Source organism: Nanorana parkeri, unplaced genomic scaffold (genome assembly GCF_000935625.1).
Source record: "Nanorana parkeri isolate BGI_ZX_2015 unplaced genomic scaffold, ASM93562v1 scaffold333, whole genome shotgun sequence".
Lineage (NCBI taxonomy): Eukaryota > Metazoa > Chordata > Amphibia > Anura > Dicroglossidae > Nanorana > Nanorana parkeri.
Genome location: NW_017306601.1, coordinates 323,829 through 343,710, shown reverse-complemented (window position 1 = coordinate 343,710; position 19,882 = coordinate 323,829). Strand labels below are relative to the sequence as shown.

Below are 19,882 nucleotides of genomic sequence, written 5' to 3'. Positions count from 1 at the left end.
CACTCAGCAATGGGCTAAATTAGAAGCTCTTGCCCTACTAATAGCCCTCCACTTTTATTCACAGCAGGGCAGTATATAAACACAAACCTTCAAAAAATCATGCAGGGTTTTTGAGGTGTTAAATGGCACAGCCAGAAAAAAATATTCAACAATTAACAACTTTATTCACAAGTACAATAAAATCACTTACACATAAAGCCATAAAAGTAGAGTGCCATTATATCTTATGTTGGTTAACACACTCTACTATTGACCACCTTTCTTATTGCCACTCCATGAAAAGAAAAGGCAAAATATAGAACATGTACACAATCTTGTCAAAAATCCAACAAATCTATAGTGTTGATGATGTACTATTCATTGAAGTAATGCTGGCGTTGATGTGTTTCGCGCTTTATTTGTGCTTCATCAGGAAGTAGAGGTGATCTGTAGCAACCATAGGGATATACAAGGTGAGCAACAACAAATAAATACATACAACATGGGTATTCCGTTGACATATTTGATTATTTTTAGACATTCCACGTAAGAAACAGCATCAAAGTTCATAAGTCTGATGCTGGCATCAAGGTACGTGTGCCTGGGAATCGATATATGGGATATTGCGAGGCTTGGTGGGGGTATTATCCTTTCAATAATTAAGAGTCTGTTATGTCTATAATATACTTTGGGTAGATGCCCAGAAACTTTTCGTGGGTACTTCGTAATTGGTTCCCCTACGGTGACTTACAGATCGGTCATTGGTACCTGTTTGGAGATTCCTGGGTGCACGTACCTTGATGCCAGCATCAGACTTATGAAGCTTGATGCCGTTTATGTGGTATGTCTAAAAATAGTCAAATATGGGGGAGATACCCATTTTGTATCTATTTATTTGTTGTCACTCACCTGGTATATCCCTATGGTTGCTACAGATCACCTCTACTTCCTGATGAAGCACAAATAATGCATACAACTCGTCGAAGCCAGCACCACTCCAAAGAATAGTACATCAAGATTATATATGTTGCATTTTTGACAAGATTGTATACATGTTTTACATTTTGGCTTTTCTTTTCATGGAGTGGCAATGGACAGGTGGTGAATAGTAGAGTGTGTTAACCAACATAAGATATAATGGTATTCTACTTTTATGTTTTGTGTATAAGTGATTTTGTGGTACTTGTGAATAAAAGTTGTTACATTTTAAATATCTTCTTTTGGCTGTTTCATTTGGCACCCCAAAAACCCTGCATGAATTTTTGGTGGCTTTTTAATAAATAATAGGGGTTGGTGTCGGTGTTCTGTCAAAAACTCCAACTCCTCGAGATCTCCAACGACCTGATTTCCGGTTTAGTTAGAAGAGGTTTGACCGAGAAGGGTCTACTGCACATGCACCATCCGCAACATTTCCCTACACACATACTACACAGCAATAAAGTATTATAATGAACTAGGGTCAGACTAATCCAGTATGTTATTAATCTGAGTTGACCCACTGAATATTGAGTATATAATATTGAGTTCATTATATATAGTTCATTATAATACTTTATTGCTGTGTAGTATGTGTGTAGGGAAATGCCGCGGGTGGCGCACGTGTTGTAGAGACTTCTCGGCCAAACCTCTTACTTCTAACTAAACCGGAAGTCAGGTCGTTGGAGATCTCGACAAGTTGGAACTTTCAATAGAACACCGGTATACTCGGAAGCACTATATGCAAACTTGGTGTCTCAGGTTTATAAACACAGCTCTAGGAGGCTGCAGGCCATACCGCTAAAACAAGATTGTCTCTTCAATAAAGGTAACCCATTTTTCAAAGGATTTGGAAACAAGTACAAATGCATAACTCTGTAAAGTGCAGTTATAATTTTATTAATTGTTATCTTTTGTTGAATTCTTACAGAATGGCATGAACACTGAAATCAGAATACAAACATAACCCTCATTTACTCATAAGCTTTCTGAAGAGACCCATTCAGCGTGTGTTACTATGACTATATACAGTGAACCCCATTACCTTGCTGCTTATCAGTCATTTTGTTTTTTGTGTAGCTAGCAAAATACTGGACTAAAGAACACCTAGGGTTATAAGATGTCAAGGCTCCATCTGGCATTCACATAACATTGAAGTGAAAATTTAGACCGTCTCCAACCAAAATATGAGCAGAAGATAGATTACAAATAACTATGTCCAAGGTTGAGAACTGTTGTTGTTGCCTAAAATAAGTTACTAGATTCTCCTAGTGTGTATTTTCCCTGCAATATAGAAATAACAATGAATGACAGAATACAACTGACTGAGAAGACATATGGAAGAGCAATTGTTGTTGCCCATACATTATAATTACCAGGTGGATTTTTTGACCATCCTTTTATAGTTCCTTATTGTACAGCATAACCCACAATCAGCTGTCTTCTTGAAGTGTATGTCAAGCCAAAAACCTTTTTTTAATTGAGGAATAGTTAAAGTGGAAAAAGTAAAGAACCTCTTACATTTTTAATGCTATACAGGGCTCCTTTAGAGAGATTTCCTTTCACTTCCTGTCCTGCTGTCAACAGTTTCAACAGGCTGAAAGTGAGGAGAAATTTACAAAAGGACACAGACTGAAATACAATTTTGACAAGGGATCGAGCCTTCCCCCTCACTTCTTGTTCGGTAAAATGCTGTCAACAGGACAGCATATAAGGATACAGCATTCTAATGGAGCCTCGGACATTAGAAAAAACAACTGGCAAGGTTTATAATCCTTCCACAAATTTTTGGCTGAACATATACTTATATAGGTGTAGTTTAATGCTACTTCCCAAATTGCCATCATTACAATCCCTACAGTAGCCTACTCATCTCTCCAAAATTAAGTGCAGTGCAATATTCCCTTTCATTACACTTTGTAAAAAAAATATAAATGTTATCAAAATCAGTGAGTACTCACCATAGTCACTGTCATAAAACACTATGAACTTTTGCCATCGAAGTTCAGTAACCAGTTTCAACATGACATCATTGAGGCGAACTGATGGTCTGGCAGCCAATGTATATTCCTCTCCATCCAGGCTAGGATTAAGGTGGCAAATAGTGCGTGGAGATCCAGCTGAGTTGCGTTGTACAAAGATATGAGGGATATGCATGGCATCTGTAAGCGACTGAAGGGCATTTGCTGAGGCACAACCAGTAGATGTCACTAAGGCTAAAATCCCCTGTGTCATCAAGTCACAAGCTGAAATACATAAAACACCACAAACAATTAAAAAAAGCTCTTCCCAAAATGGACTTACTATTTTTAGCACACAATTCTTTATGCTGAAAGGTCCAACCCTCTTCATCAAAAACAGCCTTCAGCATCCACCAAATACTGAACAACATTTGAGATGATTTTACCCTTCGTGCAAAGCACTGGCACGTGCAGGCAGAAACAGACCATCTTTAGCCCGGTGTAAGCTGCAGTTATGACAATTTATAGCATACACAAGATTTCCTGCTTTCCCTACTGCTGGCTGACCTGGGGATTCAGAGAAGAAAAAGTAAATATTTGCTGCTGGGGAACGGGGCATTAAAGAAAACCTGTTTCTTTTTCCTGCATGGGTAAAACATCAGTTTGCTTTAAAGGTCACAGAAAAAAAAATTGTACAGCTGTTATATCAATCGACCTTTCCAGGTTCTCTCTCTGGATTAACTGAATTCCAGGCTATATGGATCATGGGATACCACTGCAAGTTGTGTTTTAGATAGTAGGAGATTATTTGCATACAGACAGTAAGTAAAATTGAAGCCAACACAAAATAAACAGGGGCTTATTTAAAAGAACTGGCAAAGTAGGGATAGGGGTGCTGCCACTAAAGACCTATCGTTAAGGTAGCCTTTTGCAAAATGTCAATTTACCTCTCCGGCTGCAAGCACCACTGAATGCCACTCCATTGAAGTCATATCACCGCCTAAAGTTTGATGACAAACTGACAATTCAAGGAGGGTTGATTTGCTGGTCTTACTCTGCACTCAGTGGATCCTCCCACTTAACCTCCACATGACTACTGTGTCCTACAGCAATGTGGCGGTTGGTGGGAGGAATATTTATAAATATTAAATTGTATGCAAAACTATTAAAAGTATGCAAAACTAGATGTAACTTACGCAATACATCTGGAGAATGGCTTCACACCCAATCCACAGTGACAGGAGTGCACTGAAGCAACCATATGATGTGTGTTTACTGAAGTGACCATGAGCGTATACATCTAAGAATGCAGCAGAGGTAAGGGCTACTGAACCAGGCACCTGCAAGCCATTCTATTCTGATTTAACCCTTATATTGCAGTGACAGTAAAAGGGCTCAAAGTTAAAGCAACAGGGCTTTTATTCTTATTCTTTTGATACCCAATATGCAAAGGTTAATCGATTGCTACATTAAAAAGGGACATGAGCTGTACACATGTTTTTTGGGTTAGAGCAGCCAAACTCTGGCCCTCCAGCTGTGGTGAAGCTACAAATCCCATGATGCATCTCTCTCCGGGAATCATGTCTGTGGCTGTGAGAATCTTGCAATGCCTCATGGGATTTGTAGTTCCACCACAGCTGGAGGGCCGGAGTTTGGCTACCCCTAGGTTAGAGGCTCACCAAATAGTAAAGGAACTGATAGGATGTGCTCCAGAATTTGCACTTCCTCAAATCGGAAGGTCAACAGTGATCGCTCCAATCTAAACCTTAACAGATTTCCATTAAGACTTCATAATATAAAGGTAATGATGTGTGGTAACTGACACCAAGCAATTTGATACCAGCTTTCAGCACACGGTTGTTAGACAATGGGAACCCAGGCTGTGACCAGTTGCTATTAAGGTTTTGCACATGCTGGCTCGTTGCATCATGTTAGTAATAAAACTCATTGAAGTGTGATTTCTAGAAAAAAAAGTGCAATTTCTTTTTTCATATACAGCAAAAAGCAACTGACTACTCAAGTCTCAAGAGCAGGCTACTAGATGCACTGTATGCTTTCAAAGTCTGCTACTGTGCTCCTAGGGATGGTTTAACACATTTTTTTCTTCCCCCAAACAAACTCAACAATCAGATGATTGCATATTATAAACAAGCAAAAGCACAAAATATCAGAGCAGTGTGGTCATACCCATAGTGACATTTTATTTTTATTTTTTGTATCGTTACCAACTTTGTCTAGAGTAATTGGCATCAGTGGCTAGTGAATCCCAAAATATATAAATCTTCCACTGAAACTGCTATCATCCTTCTGTCCCCAGACACTGCTAAAGCACATGAGTTGCCTGTTGTGAACTTAACTAATGGATTTTTTTTGGATGCCAAGTTATTAAAATGATGGCACCCCATGTACAGTGAACGGGGACAGTAATGGGTAGCATAGATTCAAAATCCCAATTACCCTGTCATCAATTACCTTTTAAGTGTCCTGTAAAACTCTAAATGTTGTCTTCTAACCAAAAAACACTTAAATGCAGGAAATGTTTGTGATAAAGGCAAAGACAAAAAGGTTAATAGATAGCAGTTTCTCAAGTATACTCTTAAGTGGAATGTATAATTAGAAGTCAATTTAATCTTTCAGTGAATATTTTTATAATAATGTAATGTACCCATCAGTAGAAGCTCTTGGTTTTATTATATTAATGGCATGTGGAGAGGCTTCCATTTCCTTCCTATTTTACACTTTCATGACACAAATCACAAATTCTCAAGATGTGTTGTACCTAAAGTGCTCTTACAAATGTCTAATGAACTGTCCATTTACTGATGATCTCTACTATGTGTCTTCATTAGTATGCAAGTAATCTAGAAGCAGAAGTAGATGTCTTAGCCCAATCACTTGGTTGTACTGTTGTGATACACTAATGTAAAAGACAATCAGTGATGATGTAACAAAGGAAACTCTTCAAGATGGCATACGTATTATCCTTTTAGGATCAATGTGCCATTAATTTAACAATTAAAGCATATATGTGAGAAAAATACTAAGCTGTCATAGTTGAGCTTTCCTTCTGAACTTGTTAGTTGCCTGTCTGTAATAGGAGACACCAAAGGGCCACTGTGCGAAACCTCGTTTTTTTTGGGCCCCTCCATTTGGCTACTGGCCAGCTAAAAACATATTTACTGTCTACTCATAGCTAGACTTAAAGGCCAAATCTAGTCTAATATTTAAGAGAAGCCCCAAGTGTCGTAAATTTACTTCCTCCAATACTCACTTCCTCTACAGCACTGTAATTCCATTTCACCCTGTCCCCAGTAGTATTTCTTTCTGCCACTAGATATACTTAGTCTTTTGAGTGGAATGCCTGAAAGCCTGAGGAAACATTGAGCACAGGGCCTCAAGGGCCAGACCCTGAGGAGGTTTACCCGCACAGTGCCCTGCACTCACAGTATAATGATGCAGAGAGCAGCATTGCTCTCTGCATCACTGAAGACTACAGATCACGTGAGAAGATTTTAAGAAGACGACCTTGAGCATCAAATGACCAGCCTGATGACATCTGATGCATTTAAAGGCAAAAAAGCCTAAAATCCTGACAGAGGTACTTGATTGGGGGTGGACAAAGCCCAGAGTTTGACTTTACGTGTGATGTTTCCAGGTCTACACAACAGTGGAAGGGGTTCCAGCATTCATCACTGCCACACCTAATATGAATGGCCCCCTAAACCCTAAAGTGCCTTTGGAACGCTGCACACATGTCTGCTCCTGCCTTGGTGTCATACTGCCTATATTTATTCAATACGGAGCTACACAAGTATGCAAATAAAATGTTCTGACTTTTTGGTTTCACATACTTGTTTTTAGTTGGTGGCTCAAAGTATTGAATGTGGTTAATTATTTGCCATTTGTTATTTGCCATTTTAATATGCTGCCAGCTATGATCCTCTAAGTTAAATTGGCTTTGCTCCAAGTTTCCCTGGTTGTGTACAAAAAAAATACGTGATTTCTCCCAGTTTTAGGAGGAATCTTGCATGGTTTGTAGCCAAACTGCTCACCCTTCAATGGATGGTGAAGAGACTGAAGTGGCTAGTTTTAGCCCAGAACCCAATAATTTAAAAAACAACATGTGGAGACTCTGGATCTGCTCATGTACAATAACACTGTGTGTAGAGAATGACAATTATATTATGTGCATTCTGCAATAGTGTCACTTCAGCATATGAGCCCTGCAGCAAGAAGTGGCAGTATTGTTTAGGGAGCCTTAACTAACACAGTCTTAGGGCCAGTTTACACCAATGATGGTGCGTTCCAGAGCAGTAGCTGCTGGAACACACTGTTATCACACACTAAACTCCCCCCTTCATTCTGGGGCGGGAGGAGACGTGGTGGCGCATTGAAGTCAATGGTACCGCAGCCACACCTTCACCTGCAGTGCAATCAGTTGCTTGGCAAAACATTGCCTGCGCTCCGGTCCAGTGCAAACGCAGAAAAATACAGCATGCAGCATTGCTTTGCGTTCACACTGGACCGCTGCGGCAATGTTTTGCCCCTAGTTTTGCCCCTAGTCCGATCGCACTGTGGGCAGGGGGTGTGGCTGTGGTGCCATTGACTTCAATGCACCACCACTCCCCCTCCCACCCCTGAACGAAGGGTGGAGTTTAGTGTGCTATTACAGTGTATTCCAGTAGCTACCGCTCTGGAACGCAACGTAATTGGTGTGAACTAGCCCTTAACCCTGCATAAAACACTCATGCAATCAGATTCAGGTTCTTAAAGTAAAAATGAGGGCATGAAGTCCACATTTCCACTTAAAAACAGACAACAAAAGGCAGACAACAAAAATATATAGTGAATGTTTTCACAAATGTAATTAGCTCCCAATAGCTTTTTCAGATATTCAAGTTCTGTAACAATACATATGGTTTGGCATAGATACAATTTCCAATATCCTGGCTGCTAACAAACCAGTGTTAGCATTTATCACACAATGCCATGCTAGCAGCGTATTACATTATTTAAGTGATCCCATCAACTTTATAACCAATTAAAGCTTCATTTCATTTGTGCAACTGGTTTTAGCACCACAATGGTCAATTCTATTGACCTTATATTGAAAAGTAGGTGCAGAGTGATTTTTTTAATTAATTTATAAATAGTAGTAATATATCTTGAGTGTGAATGATACAATTTTGGAATGACACTAAAATAGAAGCAATTACAAACCTTTTGCATGTGCAGTTCAGTGCATATTGACTATAAGGCTTAGTTCACATAGGCTTCAGCTAGTCCAAAGCTAATCCAAAGAGCAAGGTAAATGCAGCAAGCATTTTCAAAGCTTCACTCAGCTTGTTTAGGGCAGTATCACACCATTTTCCGGACCAGATCTGGTCCGGAAAATGGTGTGAACCTGCCCACAATTCCAGTGCAGAGACATGCAGTATTTTTCTGGTCTGGTAGGGATTGCACTGGTGCGAACAGAGGCCAGAAATAGCATAGGTATACATTGGGAAGCATTTTGGGTACGGAAACAATCTGGTCTGGTCTGGAGATGATCTCAATGTGGTGTGAATGGGCCCTTAAAGAGACAACCCGCACCTCTATTACTATATGTATTCAGCACTCCCAGATTAGGGCTGTTCGGGACTTTAAAAGGCCTGAATAAAACGATTCCAAGCTTTCTCGGCACATTGCTTCTCAGGCAAGCACCTACAAGCTGAATTCTGAAAACCAGGCCTAAAATGTCAGATCTTATGGTATAATCAAATCTCTTTTAAACTTATATCTATCCTACAATATATGCATATTAAATAATAAATGAAAACAGTAGCACATTAAAACTGACAGGGCTGCTGTACAAACCAGAAACATTGAAGCTCTCTTCATGCTGTAAAAAGGGGCATTGGTAGACCCTGGCAATCAGGACACATGCCCTAGGTCTTTAAGCAAGCTCCCTAGTTCTTGTAATCAACCATGATCACCTCACCATTATCCAAAATATGATTCTTTGGACAAATCTGATTTTTTTCAGTCTGGTGTGTCTATTATATCTTCCACTGGTAACTGCATTTTCTCCTCAATTCTTTTTAATTATGTTTATTGGATCATGCAGTGAACACAAGAACACGGAATTTGTACTCAATTACATTTTATTTTTACATTTACCTGTGCATCACAATATAAGTTTATATTTCACTTAGCAGACTAAAGCCACTTGAAGTGCAGATAGTGTAGAATGTCATCGTTCAATAAACTTTGGCAAACCTATATAGTTTATCTACTTTTGAACTTATGATTTCTTTTTATTTTCAAGGATTTGTAATACATTGGAGTTTACATTTTAGCCATGCAATAATATTGAGGAAATTACAAATCTAATCCAAAGAGGATTTTTTTGTTAAATGCCAGTGCAAGGTATTCACAAGTATTATTCACATTTCTATGTTGCTAAACTAGGAAAAGCAGGATTAGCTGTGGTGTAAGGTAGTGGCATTGTACTAAACCTTTGAGTGTCTTCTGAGTACCTAGACTGCAACCGCCATCCCCAAAAGTAAAAGAACACAGAAACAGAAGAGAAGAGTCTATATTATGCACAGTACAGTGGCTTAGTTGTTAGCACTTTTGTATTGCAGCACTGAGGGCCCCCGGGGTTTCCTCTGGGTATTCTAGTTTCCTCCTACAATCCAAAGACATGCTCAAAGATACTTGGTTCCTGTCTAAATTGGCTCTGTATGTATGTGTGTGCAACAGGGACATTATTATTATTATTAAATTACAGGATTTATATAACAGTTTGCATAATACTTTACACTATAAGGAAGGCATTAGAAGAACAATACAATTCAAGACAAAATGATAAGGAGGGCCCTGCCCATGAGAGCTTACAATCTAAAAGGGAGGGAAAAGGGATACATGAGGAGGTAGCTGTGTGGGGACGAATTGTTTGAGAAAGTTATAGTCCACTGGTTAGGTTGAGGCTGGATAGGCTTCCCTGTAGAGATGAGTCTTTAGGGATCGCTTAAAGGCAGTCAGAGGGGAGATAGACGGACAGGTGGGGGTAAGGTGTTACAGAGGATGGGAGAGACTCTAGAGAAGTCTTCGAGGCAAGCAAAGGAGGAGTTGACAAGGCAGCTAGACAGCAGAAGGTCTTTGGAAGAGGGGGGCGATTAGGGCGATCCTTTCAGACAAGGTTGGGGATATAGCCGGGGGCAGAGTTGTTAATGGCTTTGTAAGTGGTTGTCAACATTTTGAATTTTATCCTTTGGGCGACTGGAAGCCAGTGGAGGGATTGGCAGAGGGGGTTCGCAGACACTGAGCGGTTGGTTAGGTGGATGAGTCTAGCAGCAGCATTTATGATAGACTGAAGGGGGATAGCCTGTTTAGAGGGAGCTGCAATAGTCAAGACGAGATATAATGGATGAGTAGCTTTGCGGTTTCATTGGCGAGTAAGGGACGTATTTTGGAGATGCAAGTCCCTTGGGGGCCGGGACAGATACGCAGTATGTAAAATACTTCATAAATTGTTGGTGCTATATAAATACCAAAAGTAATATATTATGGGAGTGAAACAACCTCACCCACTAAATATAACATTTAATCGTTCTCACTGGCCTTTTAGGACCATGACAATGCCTCTGTCTTGAACCCAACCTGACTTCAATCCCCAATTCAACTGTTACATGCATTAAAGTGGTACATACTGGTACTGAAGCATAGAAAGGCAACAATGGTTTCTGCCTGGGGTGGCAAAGTTTCAGAGAGATGGAACACTGCTGCTTGTTTTATCATCAGATTTCAATGCTTGTATACTAGAAAAAGTATTTTAGGTTACACTTATTATAGTCCTACTTTATACCAGGTACTGGGAATTAAGTAAATAAATATTTGTGAACAATGGGGTAGTTACATTTAGTAGCCTGGTGGGAATGCAACTAATCTCCAGCTCTAGGTATGCATACTAAATGTATTATATTTTAGTTTGGAACAACCACAGAACAATCAATGCTGAAATCTTAGCTAATTACACAGGGAAATCTTGCACATGAACTGTTTCAGCTGCCAAAGGACTTGAAATTCTGCTCAGCCAGTTGTGTGACCAGCCACCCTTGCCAAACAGTGAGGGCAGTCACTTTTGTCTGTTGCAGATAAACAATACAGCTTGGTCAACAACCTGTTTAAAGGCCACAATTGCCCAACAGAGGAAATGCAGCACCCTGCAAATGGCATGTTTCTGCACTGAACCATTGTTAGCATGTATAAACTGTGCAAATAAAGAGAGCTTGGATTTGCTTAGACTACTGTTCCTCATCTATCCAGTAAAAGCTGCTGGGTTCAGAAGGCTACTAACAGATCAGGTGCAAGTATTTATGTGCGTTCAATATAAAATATATTTAATGACTTTTTTAATAAATAAGTAGATAAATTGTAATATAGTACTATCTGTCTGGAGTTGAGTTTTAACATGCATTTCCTACAAAATAAACTGACCATGAATACACATATTTGGTCCTTTGTAAAAGATGGGTAAAGAGTTGCACCATTAACATTACACTACAAATGAATGTAGCAATAAGCCTCTATTGTAAACTAAGGATGCTCTTGTCAGTTCATACTGACTTAAATTACTATCATATTTGTGTGAAAGAAAAAAAAAGTCCATCTTCAGTTAGCAATGGGGAAGCACCTTACTTCTAAGGGAGCACAAAGGGTTATGGTGATGTGTGGAGTAACCTAAAACCAGACAGAAGTTTGCTCAAAGCGGTGAAAACATGTTTGAACATGGTCTCTGGGTTGCCAGACTTTAAAAGTTTCAGGCTTGTTCAATAACGTAAACAGCATATCCATTTTAGTGGTCTTTTGAGGTAAATGGTCTCTGTAGCAGAATGCACTCAGGAGATTGATTAAAGAGCAGCACTGTCTCCATTTCTCAGATGCTAATTCCTGTCTGTACCACCTAATATCCTGCTGGCATTTCACACTGCTTTGCCGAGTTGCTTGCCCAGATCTTACTCACCTGAATTTATGACTCCCAGTTCGCATTCCTCAAAAGTAGTTAACATTATAATGCTATGCATCTTACATCCTGCTCATGGGCTTCCTTGAATACTTACATACACATATACAGGTGAAACTCGAATAATTAGAATATCGTGCAAAGTTCATTTATTTCACTAATGCAACTTAAAAGGTGAAACTAATATATGAGATAGACTCATTACATGCAAAGCAAGATAATTCAAGCCGTGATTTGTCATAATTGGGATGATTATGGCTTACAGCTCATGAAAACCCCAAGAACCCCAAATCCACAACCTCAAAAAAGTAGATTATTACATGCAATCAATAAAACAAGGATTGTACATAGAACAATATCGGACCTCTGAAAAGTACAAGCATGCATATGTACTCAGTACTTGGTTTGGGCCCCTTTTGCAGCAATTACTGCAATTACTTTTGCACGATATTCTAATTATTCGAGTTTCACCTGTAAAGCTGAAAGTTTTCACTTGAAATAATTTATTTGCATAGTGTGTGTTTTTTTTTCTTCCATCACTAAGCTAATTTAAGAGCAAAGAATAAAGTAGTGTAATCCAGGGTGGCCAATCAGATTTCACCTTTATTTATCATTACACTTTCACTTCTTTAATTAGTCAATAGGTGTATGTATAGCACAACATATGTTTAAAGTGACATTAAACCCTCAGATTTTTTAACATAAACCAATACTGTAGTGTGTGCTTTACTGTAATCCATGGTAGTTTCCCTTCTCTTTGCTGCTCTTCCTTTTAAATCCTCATGACTTCTTATGCTTGGGGAGAACTTCCCTTTGCAGCTGACTGCCTCTTCCTGTAGTGCTGGCTCAGGTTGCAAGCCTACACACAGACACCATGTATCCATTTCAGAGACAAGGCAGTCTGCTGCAAAACAGAAGTTCTGCCCAGCATGAGAACAGATACAGATTTAAAGAGCAGCAAAGAGAAGGCAAACAACCATGGATTACAGTAAGATACACATTACAGTATTGTTTTATGTTAAAAAATCTGAGGGTTTAATGTCACTTTAAAGTAATAATAAAGATGGCCATGTAACCAATTTATTCCTAATGCGTCAATATTTTTAAATCCATGTTGGTCCATATGCCTGTATGTTCAGTATGTAATGAGAACATTACAGCAGCTCTGTTAACTCCACCTTTATGGAGAAAATATACAGAAATAACATTGATCTACTCACACATTCCTTACCTTGAATTGTAATTGCTCAGTGCCGCATCTTCAACTATAGCAATTTTAAGTATAGTCCGTAACATAAAGCTGCAAACAGGCTTTTGACATTCGAGTGTTTACACATTTTTAATAAGCAGTATATAAGCTTTAAAATAAGCCCTCGCTGATCTCTGTAGCTGCAAACACTGTGGAGCAATTTGTTCTCAAAGTTCCCAGCAGAGGCACTGAAAGCTGGCAAGCTTTCTATGACAGAAGAGTCCAGCTAAGTCTTTCCTTCACACAGCAAAAATGTAAAAAATGTGTCAGTCATTTATGAACAGAACCTGAAAACTAGCTCAGTCATGAAGGGGTTAAAGCATCTAGCTGCCTGTCAGCATTTTTTTTTAGCTCATTGCACAAACTCTGTATGCCGACATGAAGAAACTCCCCTGTGCATGCGTGGGATTTACGACACTGGGGCCCAGCCAATCGAGCGGCCAAAGACAAAACCTGGAAGAAGCACATGCAAAGATGGAAACACCAGTGAGGGAGGAGCTCATCACTGGAGGGGATACTTTTGGCAAGTATGCCATAATATATGAATATGCTTTGTATCCTAGCACATTATTGCTTGCTTTTCCCCAGATACTTTACTTCTGCTTTAAATTCTGCACATCTTTCTCTCAGCAACTGAGCTTACCCTACTCCCCTAGCGAGCAGTGATTCTGCAGCCTTCCAAGCACAGATCAGCAGGTGGCTACCCCAGCACTGCAAGGGTTAAGTGCTCATTTGTGTCTATAGACAAAAAAACAAAAGATACCTTCACCTGAGGCTCCAAGCTGGCCAGCTGTCACAGCGCTCCTCCAACGTGTCCCCTCCTCCTCCACAGCAGCATTGGAATCTTTCTCAGTGCCCTCAAGTCAATACACTGTGTATAGACGATGATTTACGGGACCTTAAACCGCTGCACTGGAAAGACTGCTCTAGGAAGAAGTCAGCTTGGAGCTTCAGGTGAGTCTAACATTTTTCTATTGAACCTAGACACAAAAAAGCACTTAACTCTTGCAGTGCGGGGATAGCCCCACTACAAGGGTTCATAAAAAAATGAATTCCTTGACTTTCCTGTATGATTAGGTCAAACTTCTCTATTTGGGTTTGGATGGAGTGGGGAAATATGTTGTCTGTGCAGTGATAGTTTATAGTTCAGTGATGACTAAAACGGAATTCCCCTAAATTTGAACATAATTCCTCTGACTACTTGCGGTGTCTCTGGGACAGGAAATAAAGACAAGCCTCCCAACTGGGAAGAGACCACAAAAAGCACGTTCACAGGGGTTTAAACCCTTCTCTACTCTATCCACAATAAAAAAAAACTATCAATGTTTCAGTAAGTTTGGCATCATGCCTCACTTTACATAGTTTTTTCAGCAAATATCTTTTGTTGTTATTTTTACATCTATTGCAAAGTTTCTTACCCAGAGATCCTGCCAGAAGCAGCACTTCCTGTTGAAGGCTGACAATAGTAAGCCACTGCCTCATAATTAGCAATGTTTCCACCAGCCATGCAAGCTTTTTCAGTTGGCCCTTGAGCTGCCCATCTAAAATACTTGATAGGCAGCCCAACAACCACCTTAAGGAGTGCACACTAAATATAGTGAGAAGGTGACAACATAGGAGCACACTAGGAAGGTTGTTGTCACCCCACAACAGGAAGTGCCTGAACACAGACCTTTATAGTAGGATCACCAGGTTTTCTTACAATAAAAGCTGCAGTTTTAAAAATAATTGAAAACTTTTGGAATTATTAAAGTTTATATGACATTTTAGTAATTGTGTTTAGATAATTCTTGATTGCTGTATATTGCTATGTTTACCACATAGCAGATGATAGGAAACAACATTTAGTCTCCTCCACCTAAAGCCCTTCGTTATAATGCTATTCAGCTACACAAATAACCGCAAAACAAAAACAATGTGCTTCAAAAAACTGCAGTACTCTTGGCACCATGATAAATGATCCCCAAGCTGTGAATTGAATCTTACATATGTAAACAATGTTATATCCACTGTTTGCAAGTGTATTCTATAAATCAAATATTTAAAAGACAAACTCTGACTCTGCATAATAATTACAGACACTACAAACACAGCCTTTCAATTATGCTTCAAAAACTATTTCTAAAACCGTATTTATCTGCTTCTGTAATCCTTCTATTCAGGGTTTTGCCGTAGTACTTTGCTTTGTGTGCGCGCCGAGAACATTTCTCTGTTCTCAAAAATGTCTCCGTACAGGCACACGGCAAACAAATTATGTAACTTTATTCTACATTAATTATGCTAATAGAAGATTGGTTAATAAATCTGGCCTTTTGAATGAGTCTCAAAGTATTACGCTGTCATCGGGGACATTCTGCTTTCGGAACAGATAGCTAGACTGTTGCCAGATAAGCCGTATCCTGTCAGATGAGTAATTCATTCAGTCACCTTGACGTGATAATAGTGTGGAGGTGGACGAGACTATAGATATCATTTTCTATATGAAAGAGTACCTCCTTCTGGCAAAGCAATTACTATAATGTCACATGTGGAAAGATTTGTCTCTGATATGTTCTGCATTAAGGAAGATGAAAGCACAAGAGGTCACTGGAATGGACAAATGCACAGTACAAATAAAGTTGAAGAAAAGGCTTAAATGCTTGGCCCACCCATATTTCAATTCTGGGTGAATGTCTGGGGAGTTACTTTAAGCACGCATTGGAGTCATCTATCCTTTAGGGAACATTCCCACTTGTGTATGTGTTCTACGATATGGCACATTGAATCAGGACAGACCATTCATTTTGTATAAAGAAAAAGAGCAACTGTGCTACTATTGCAAAGAAGATATAATCACATCATTGAATAGTGGTGCGCGAGTGTTTTGACCTACGGTATACGTGTATTGGGGTGTGATTCGATATGAACTCCCTATACACAAGGTCTCTTGTACCCAGGGGTGTCTCTAGCATTTTTGGTGCCTGGGGATAGGTTTTGGGGGGGTGGATTTTGGTGCACTTTCGGGGGTGGGTTGGTGTCCTCTGCATCATCCAGCTCTGGCTGGCATCCCGCTCAGCTAACTGACATCACTGATTGCCTGGAGCTCAGCCGAGTACTGGCCAGAGCATCCCAGGTTGCTAAAAGCCAGGCAGAGAGATAGCCATACACATCTCCCTGCCCAACTCTTAGCAACCTTGGACACTCTGGACGAAAAGGGGGTGGCAGGCACACTGCAAACATTGTGCAGCAGAGCGCTCATGCCACTCTGCCTGCCACCCCCCCATGTAACCGAAACATATGCCTCCTGAAGCAACAGCCTCAGGCTGCCTCATTATAGGACAGACATGCTTGTCATCACTACCACCCTCTACTTTTACAGTTACAAAATTTTATTCCTGACTTAAAACTTCTAGAATGTGCAACAGTTTGGAGGTCTTTTAATGTTGGAAATGATGGGCACAGTTGAGAAATTATGTGGCATAACGTGCACAGTAAATCGCAAATAATATGTGCCAAGAACACTTCAAAAAAGATACATACAATTTTGCAGTTAATTAGCATGAGATTTTGTTCTTTGTGACTAAACATTTTGCCGAAAACACATAAAGAAATCCCCCCCAACTCTATACATATTGTAGAGATGAGTGTCAAACATGAGAACCATAATATGCGAGACAGACACACAGAATTGTGTGCTGCTAGCAAAACTTTTGTTTAAGGGTTTCTTACCCATGTTTTTCCCCTCAGATGTCCAACACAACAAAATCTTCCCACTTGGGTCAAACGTTTCCTGGCCACAGCAGAAATCCCAACCTCTCTGTCTGGACAAGTTCCTCAGTCTATAGGTGCCCATACACTGTACGATTCTCGTACGAGAATCGCGGGAAATCCCGCGATCGCACGAGAATCGTACAGTGTATGGAAGGCGTGCGACCGTTTCTACTGTACGGTCGCACGTCTTCCATCGAACAAGCAGGCTGGAAAACCCGCCGGGAATCGTACGATTCTCGGCGAGTGAGTGGCCTGCTTGTTCGACAACTGACGAACGGGCCGGTGTGCGCACGCGCACACTGCCCGTTTGCCGTGCTTGCAAGCCCGCCCCTCATTGCAGTCATCGCAAGTACGATCTGCCAGTCCAAGATGGGCAGATCGTACGTTTTTTTTAAGTACTTTACAACCATCGCAAGACTAAGGTCTTGCGATGGTTGTAAAGTGTATGGCCACCTTATCTCTCTGTGTCTGAGGCAGCAGCTACCTTTTCTGCCTCAGGTGTGAGAAGGTGTAGTTAGCAGTTAACACCTTTCCTACAGCTGCACAGCCTGGGATCACTTATCTAAAAGGCACGGGGACAAAAGGCTAATTTATACTAGCCTGTCCGCTAAACCGCTGCATTTTAGCAGACAGGCTAGTGCGTTGTGGCAGCTCCGGCAGTGTACGTTGGTTCGCGCACTGCCTGGGCTATAACCTTTTTTTACGTTTACATTTTCTTTTCTATTTAAAACTTTATTGGTAGTGTGCAATGAGCACATTCCATTCAGGTCCCCGCACAGCACTCTGTACTCTATGACATGAAGTGGCATCTAGTGTGATGCAAAACAAATGCAACATGTCTGCATTATTCCACAGCGCACCACCCATCACGCCCGTGTTGTGGTGTGAAAAGAGCACATAGAAAACAATTGTTTTCGATGTGTCCTGGTGATAAACTGTGCTGCTCCAGTTAAATAAAATGCAGGTCACTGCTGTATGTGTGAACAAGCCCAAATAATTCATGCGACAAACTGCTAACGTCTAGAGGACAGGTAAATCCCAGACCAGACTGTGTGCTTAACCATCTTAAACCATCTTAAAGTAGAACTGAAGCCAAAACTATTTTTTTTTTTTTAGATAGATTTAGGGAGGGTTATGACCCCTGTAAGCTTTTCTTGCCATCTATGACACATTGGGGAGTTTCCTTTCATGTCTGACAGCCTCAAAAGGAAGTGGGAGGAAATCCCTCCAAGGGGAGGGACATCCCTGGTGGTCAGTAGGGTCACCAAAGTAGTACCCGCCTTTGAAGATTTCCCCTCTATTGCTGTTCTGGTGACAACCCAGTGAACGTGATTTTCTGTCACTTTCAGTGATAATGGTCACCAGGACAATGGCAATATCTATCTGCTTACCAAAGTTAAAGCCCAACTCAAGACACATTTTATTTTATAGAACAGGAACATTTCTGTTCAGATTTTATTTCTGTCTGTCACACCATTGAGGAGATTTTGCTTCACTTGTCGTCTTTTGATGTCTGTGCAGGAAGTGGGAGGTGTGGTTGTCTCTGGAACAGGAAGACATGAACAGCAATAAAACTTTGCCTGGAGATTAAAATGTGTTAAATGAGATTAAAAATTAAATTAAAATGAAAACGTGTTTTACAGCTGAACTCCTTTACAACTGTAGAGCTCAACTGTCTTTACAAATCAAGACATCTTAAAAAAGTAGTATGGCATCATCTCTGGGGGCGGATACAAGACCAGTCACCCCGCCCCAGGAGAGAGAGCAGCAGTGGCCGGTCTATGTTTCATGAAGGTCATGTACAGAGGCAAAGTTTCTCACTGGATTACTGCAAGACTTAGAGAAAGCTCACCAAGATTCAAGTAGGAATACACACGATTCTTGTCAATACTTTTATCCTTGAGTTTAACCCTGCAGGGATTCCCCCCTCCCCTCTCCGTTTCTCCATCGCTGACTTAAGGGACACACCGGGGAGGGGGCGGGCACAGCTGGCTCTGCCTCCATAGAGGCAGAGCTAGCTGTCAATCAGGTAACTGGGTGGATCCTGGCTGCAGCGCAGCTCTGTGCTGCCAGCATATAGAGGGCAATAATTACGTTACAAGTGTAATTATAATGGCGTTATCATTGTGTTTTCGGACATATATAATTTTCTGAAAGGACTCACAAAGGGCAATGTAGCTTGATAAGATGCTGTAAAGAAATGTTCTCATTAAAGCGATGAGACTGTTTGAAGACTGGAACCTTTACCATAGAATGGTTTTTTATTGTAGATTATTTTAAAAAAGGCTTTCAAATGACTAAATGTACTAAAATTTACCATTGAGTTAGGCTGAAAAACTATTGAAAGCAATTACACAAAAAAAAGAAAAATTACAATTACATCATGTAATTTTGCAATTGGTCCTTATTTTAGTTATAGTACAGCATAGTTTCATTCATATGTGATTTTTTAATAATCTACAATAAAGAACCAGGAATGCTTCTATAGTAAAGGTTCCAGTCTTCAAACACTATCACTTTAATGAGAACATTTCTTTACAGCATCTTATCAAGCTACATTGCCCTTTATGAGCCCTTTCAGAAAATTATAGATATCCGAAAACACAATGATAACACCATTATAATTGCACCTGTAAAGTATTATTACTTACCACACAGATGCCAAAGTGATGAAGAAAAATTTACTGGTTGATGTTTTCTCAAGATAACAAATATTATATTGATGGAATCTGGTACCCAATAATTTGTCTTAATATGCCTTCTTCAGGCAATCTTTCTGACAATATTTGTGCACTGAAAGAATACCACTTAACTACTATATATAGATTTTCCAGTGTGTTACTTGTTTATTGACATATTAAATAATATACGACTCTTTCTGTAACCTGGCTGGTGCTCTGGAAAAAAATCACATGTTTATATAGTGTGTGTGGCATGTATCAATCTTTTCGTACAGCAGGG

At 40.0% G+C, this 19,882-nt stretch overlaps 1 protein-coding gene across 5 annotated transcripts in view; it reads right to left on the bottom strand.

The window, feature by feature from the left end:
• The window catches only part of GRID1 (glutamate ionotropic receptor delta type subunit 1), a 941,602-nt gene that overhangs the window by 666,134 nt on the left and 255,586 nt on the right, over positions 1–19,882 (bottom strand). For 4 of the 5 annotated variants that reach the window (XM_018558342.1, XM_018558343.1, XM_018558344.1 and 1 more), the window contains exon 3: positions 2,916–3,200. The exons of the other annotated variant lie outside the window; for it this stretch is intronic. In XM_018558342.1, the coding sequence (XP_018413844.1) occupies positions 2,916–3,200 (285 nt within the window). The remainder of the gene's footprint in view (positions 1–2,915; positions 3,201–19,882) is intronic. 5 annotated transcript variants of the gene reach the window in all.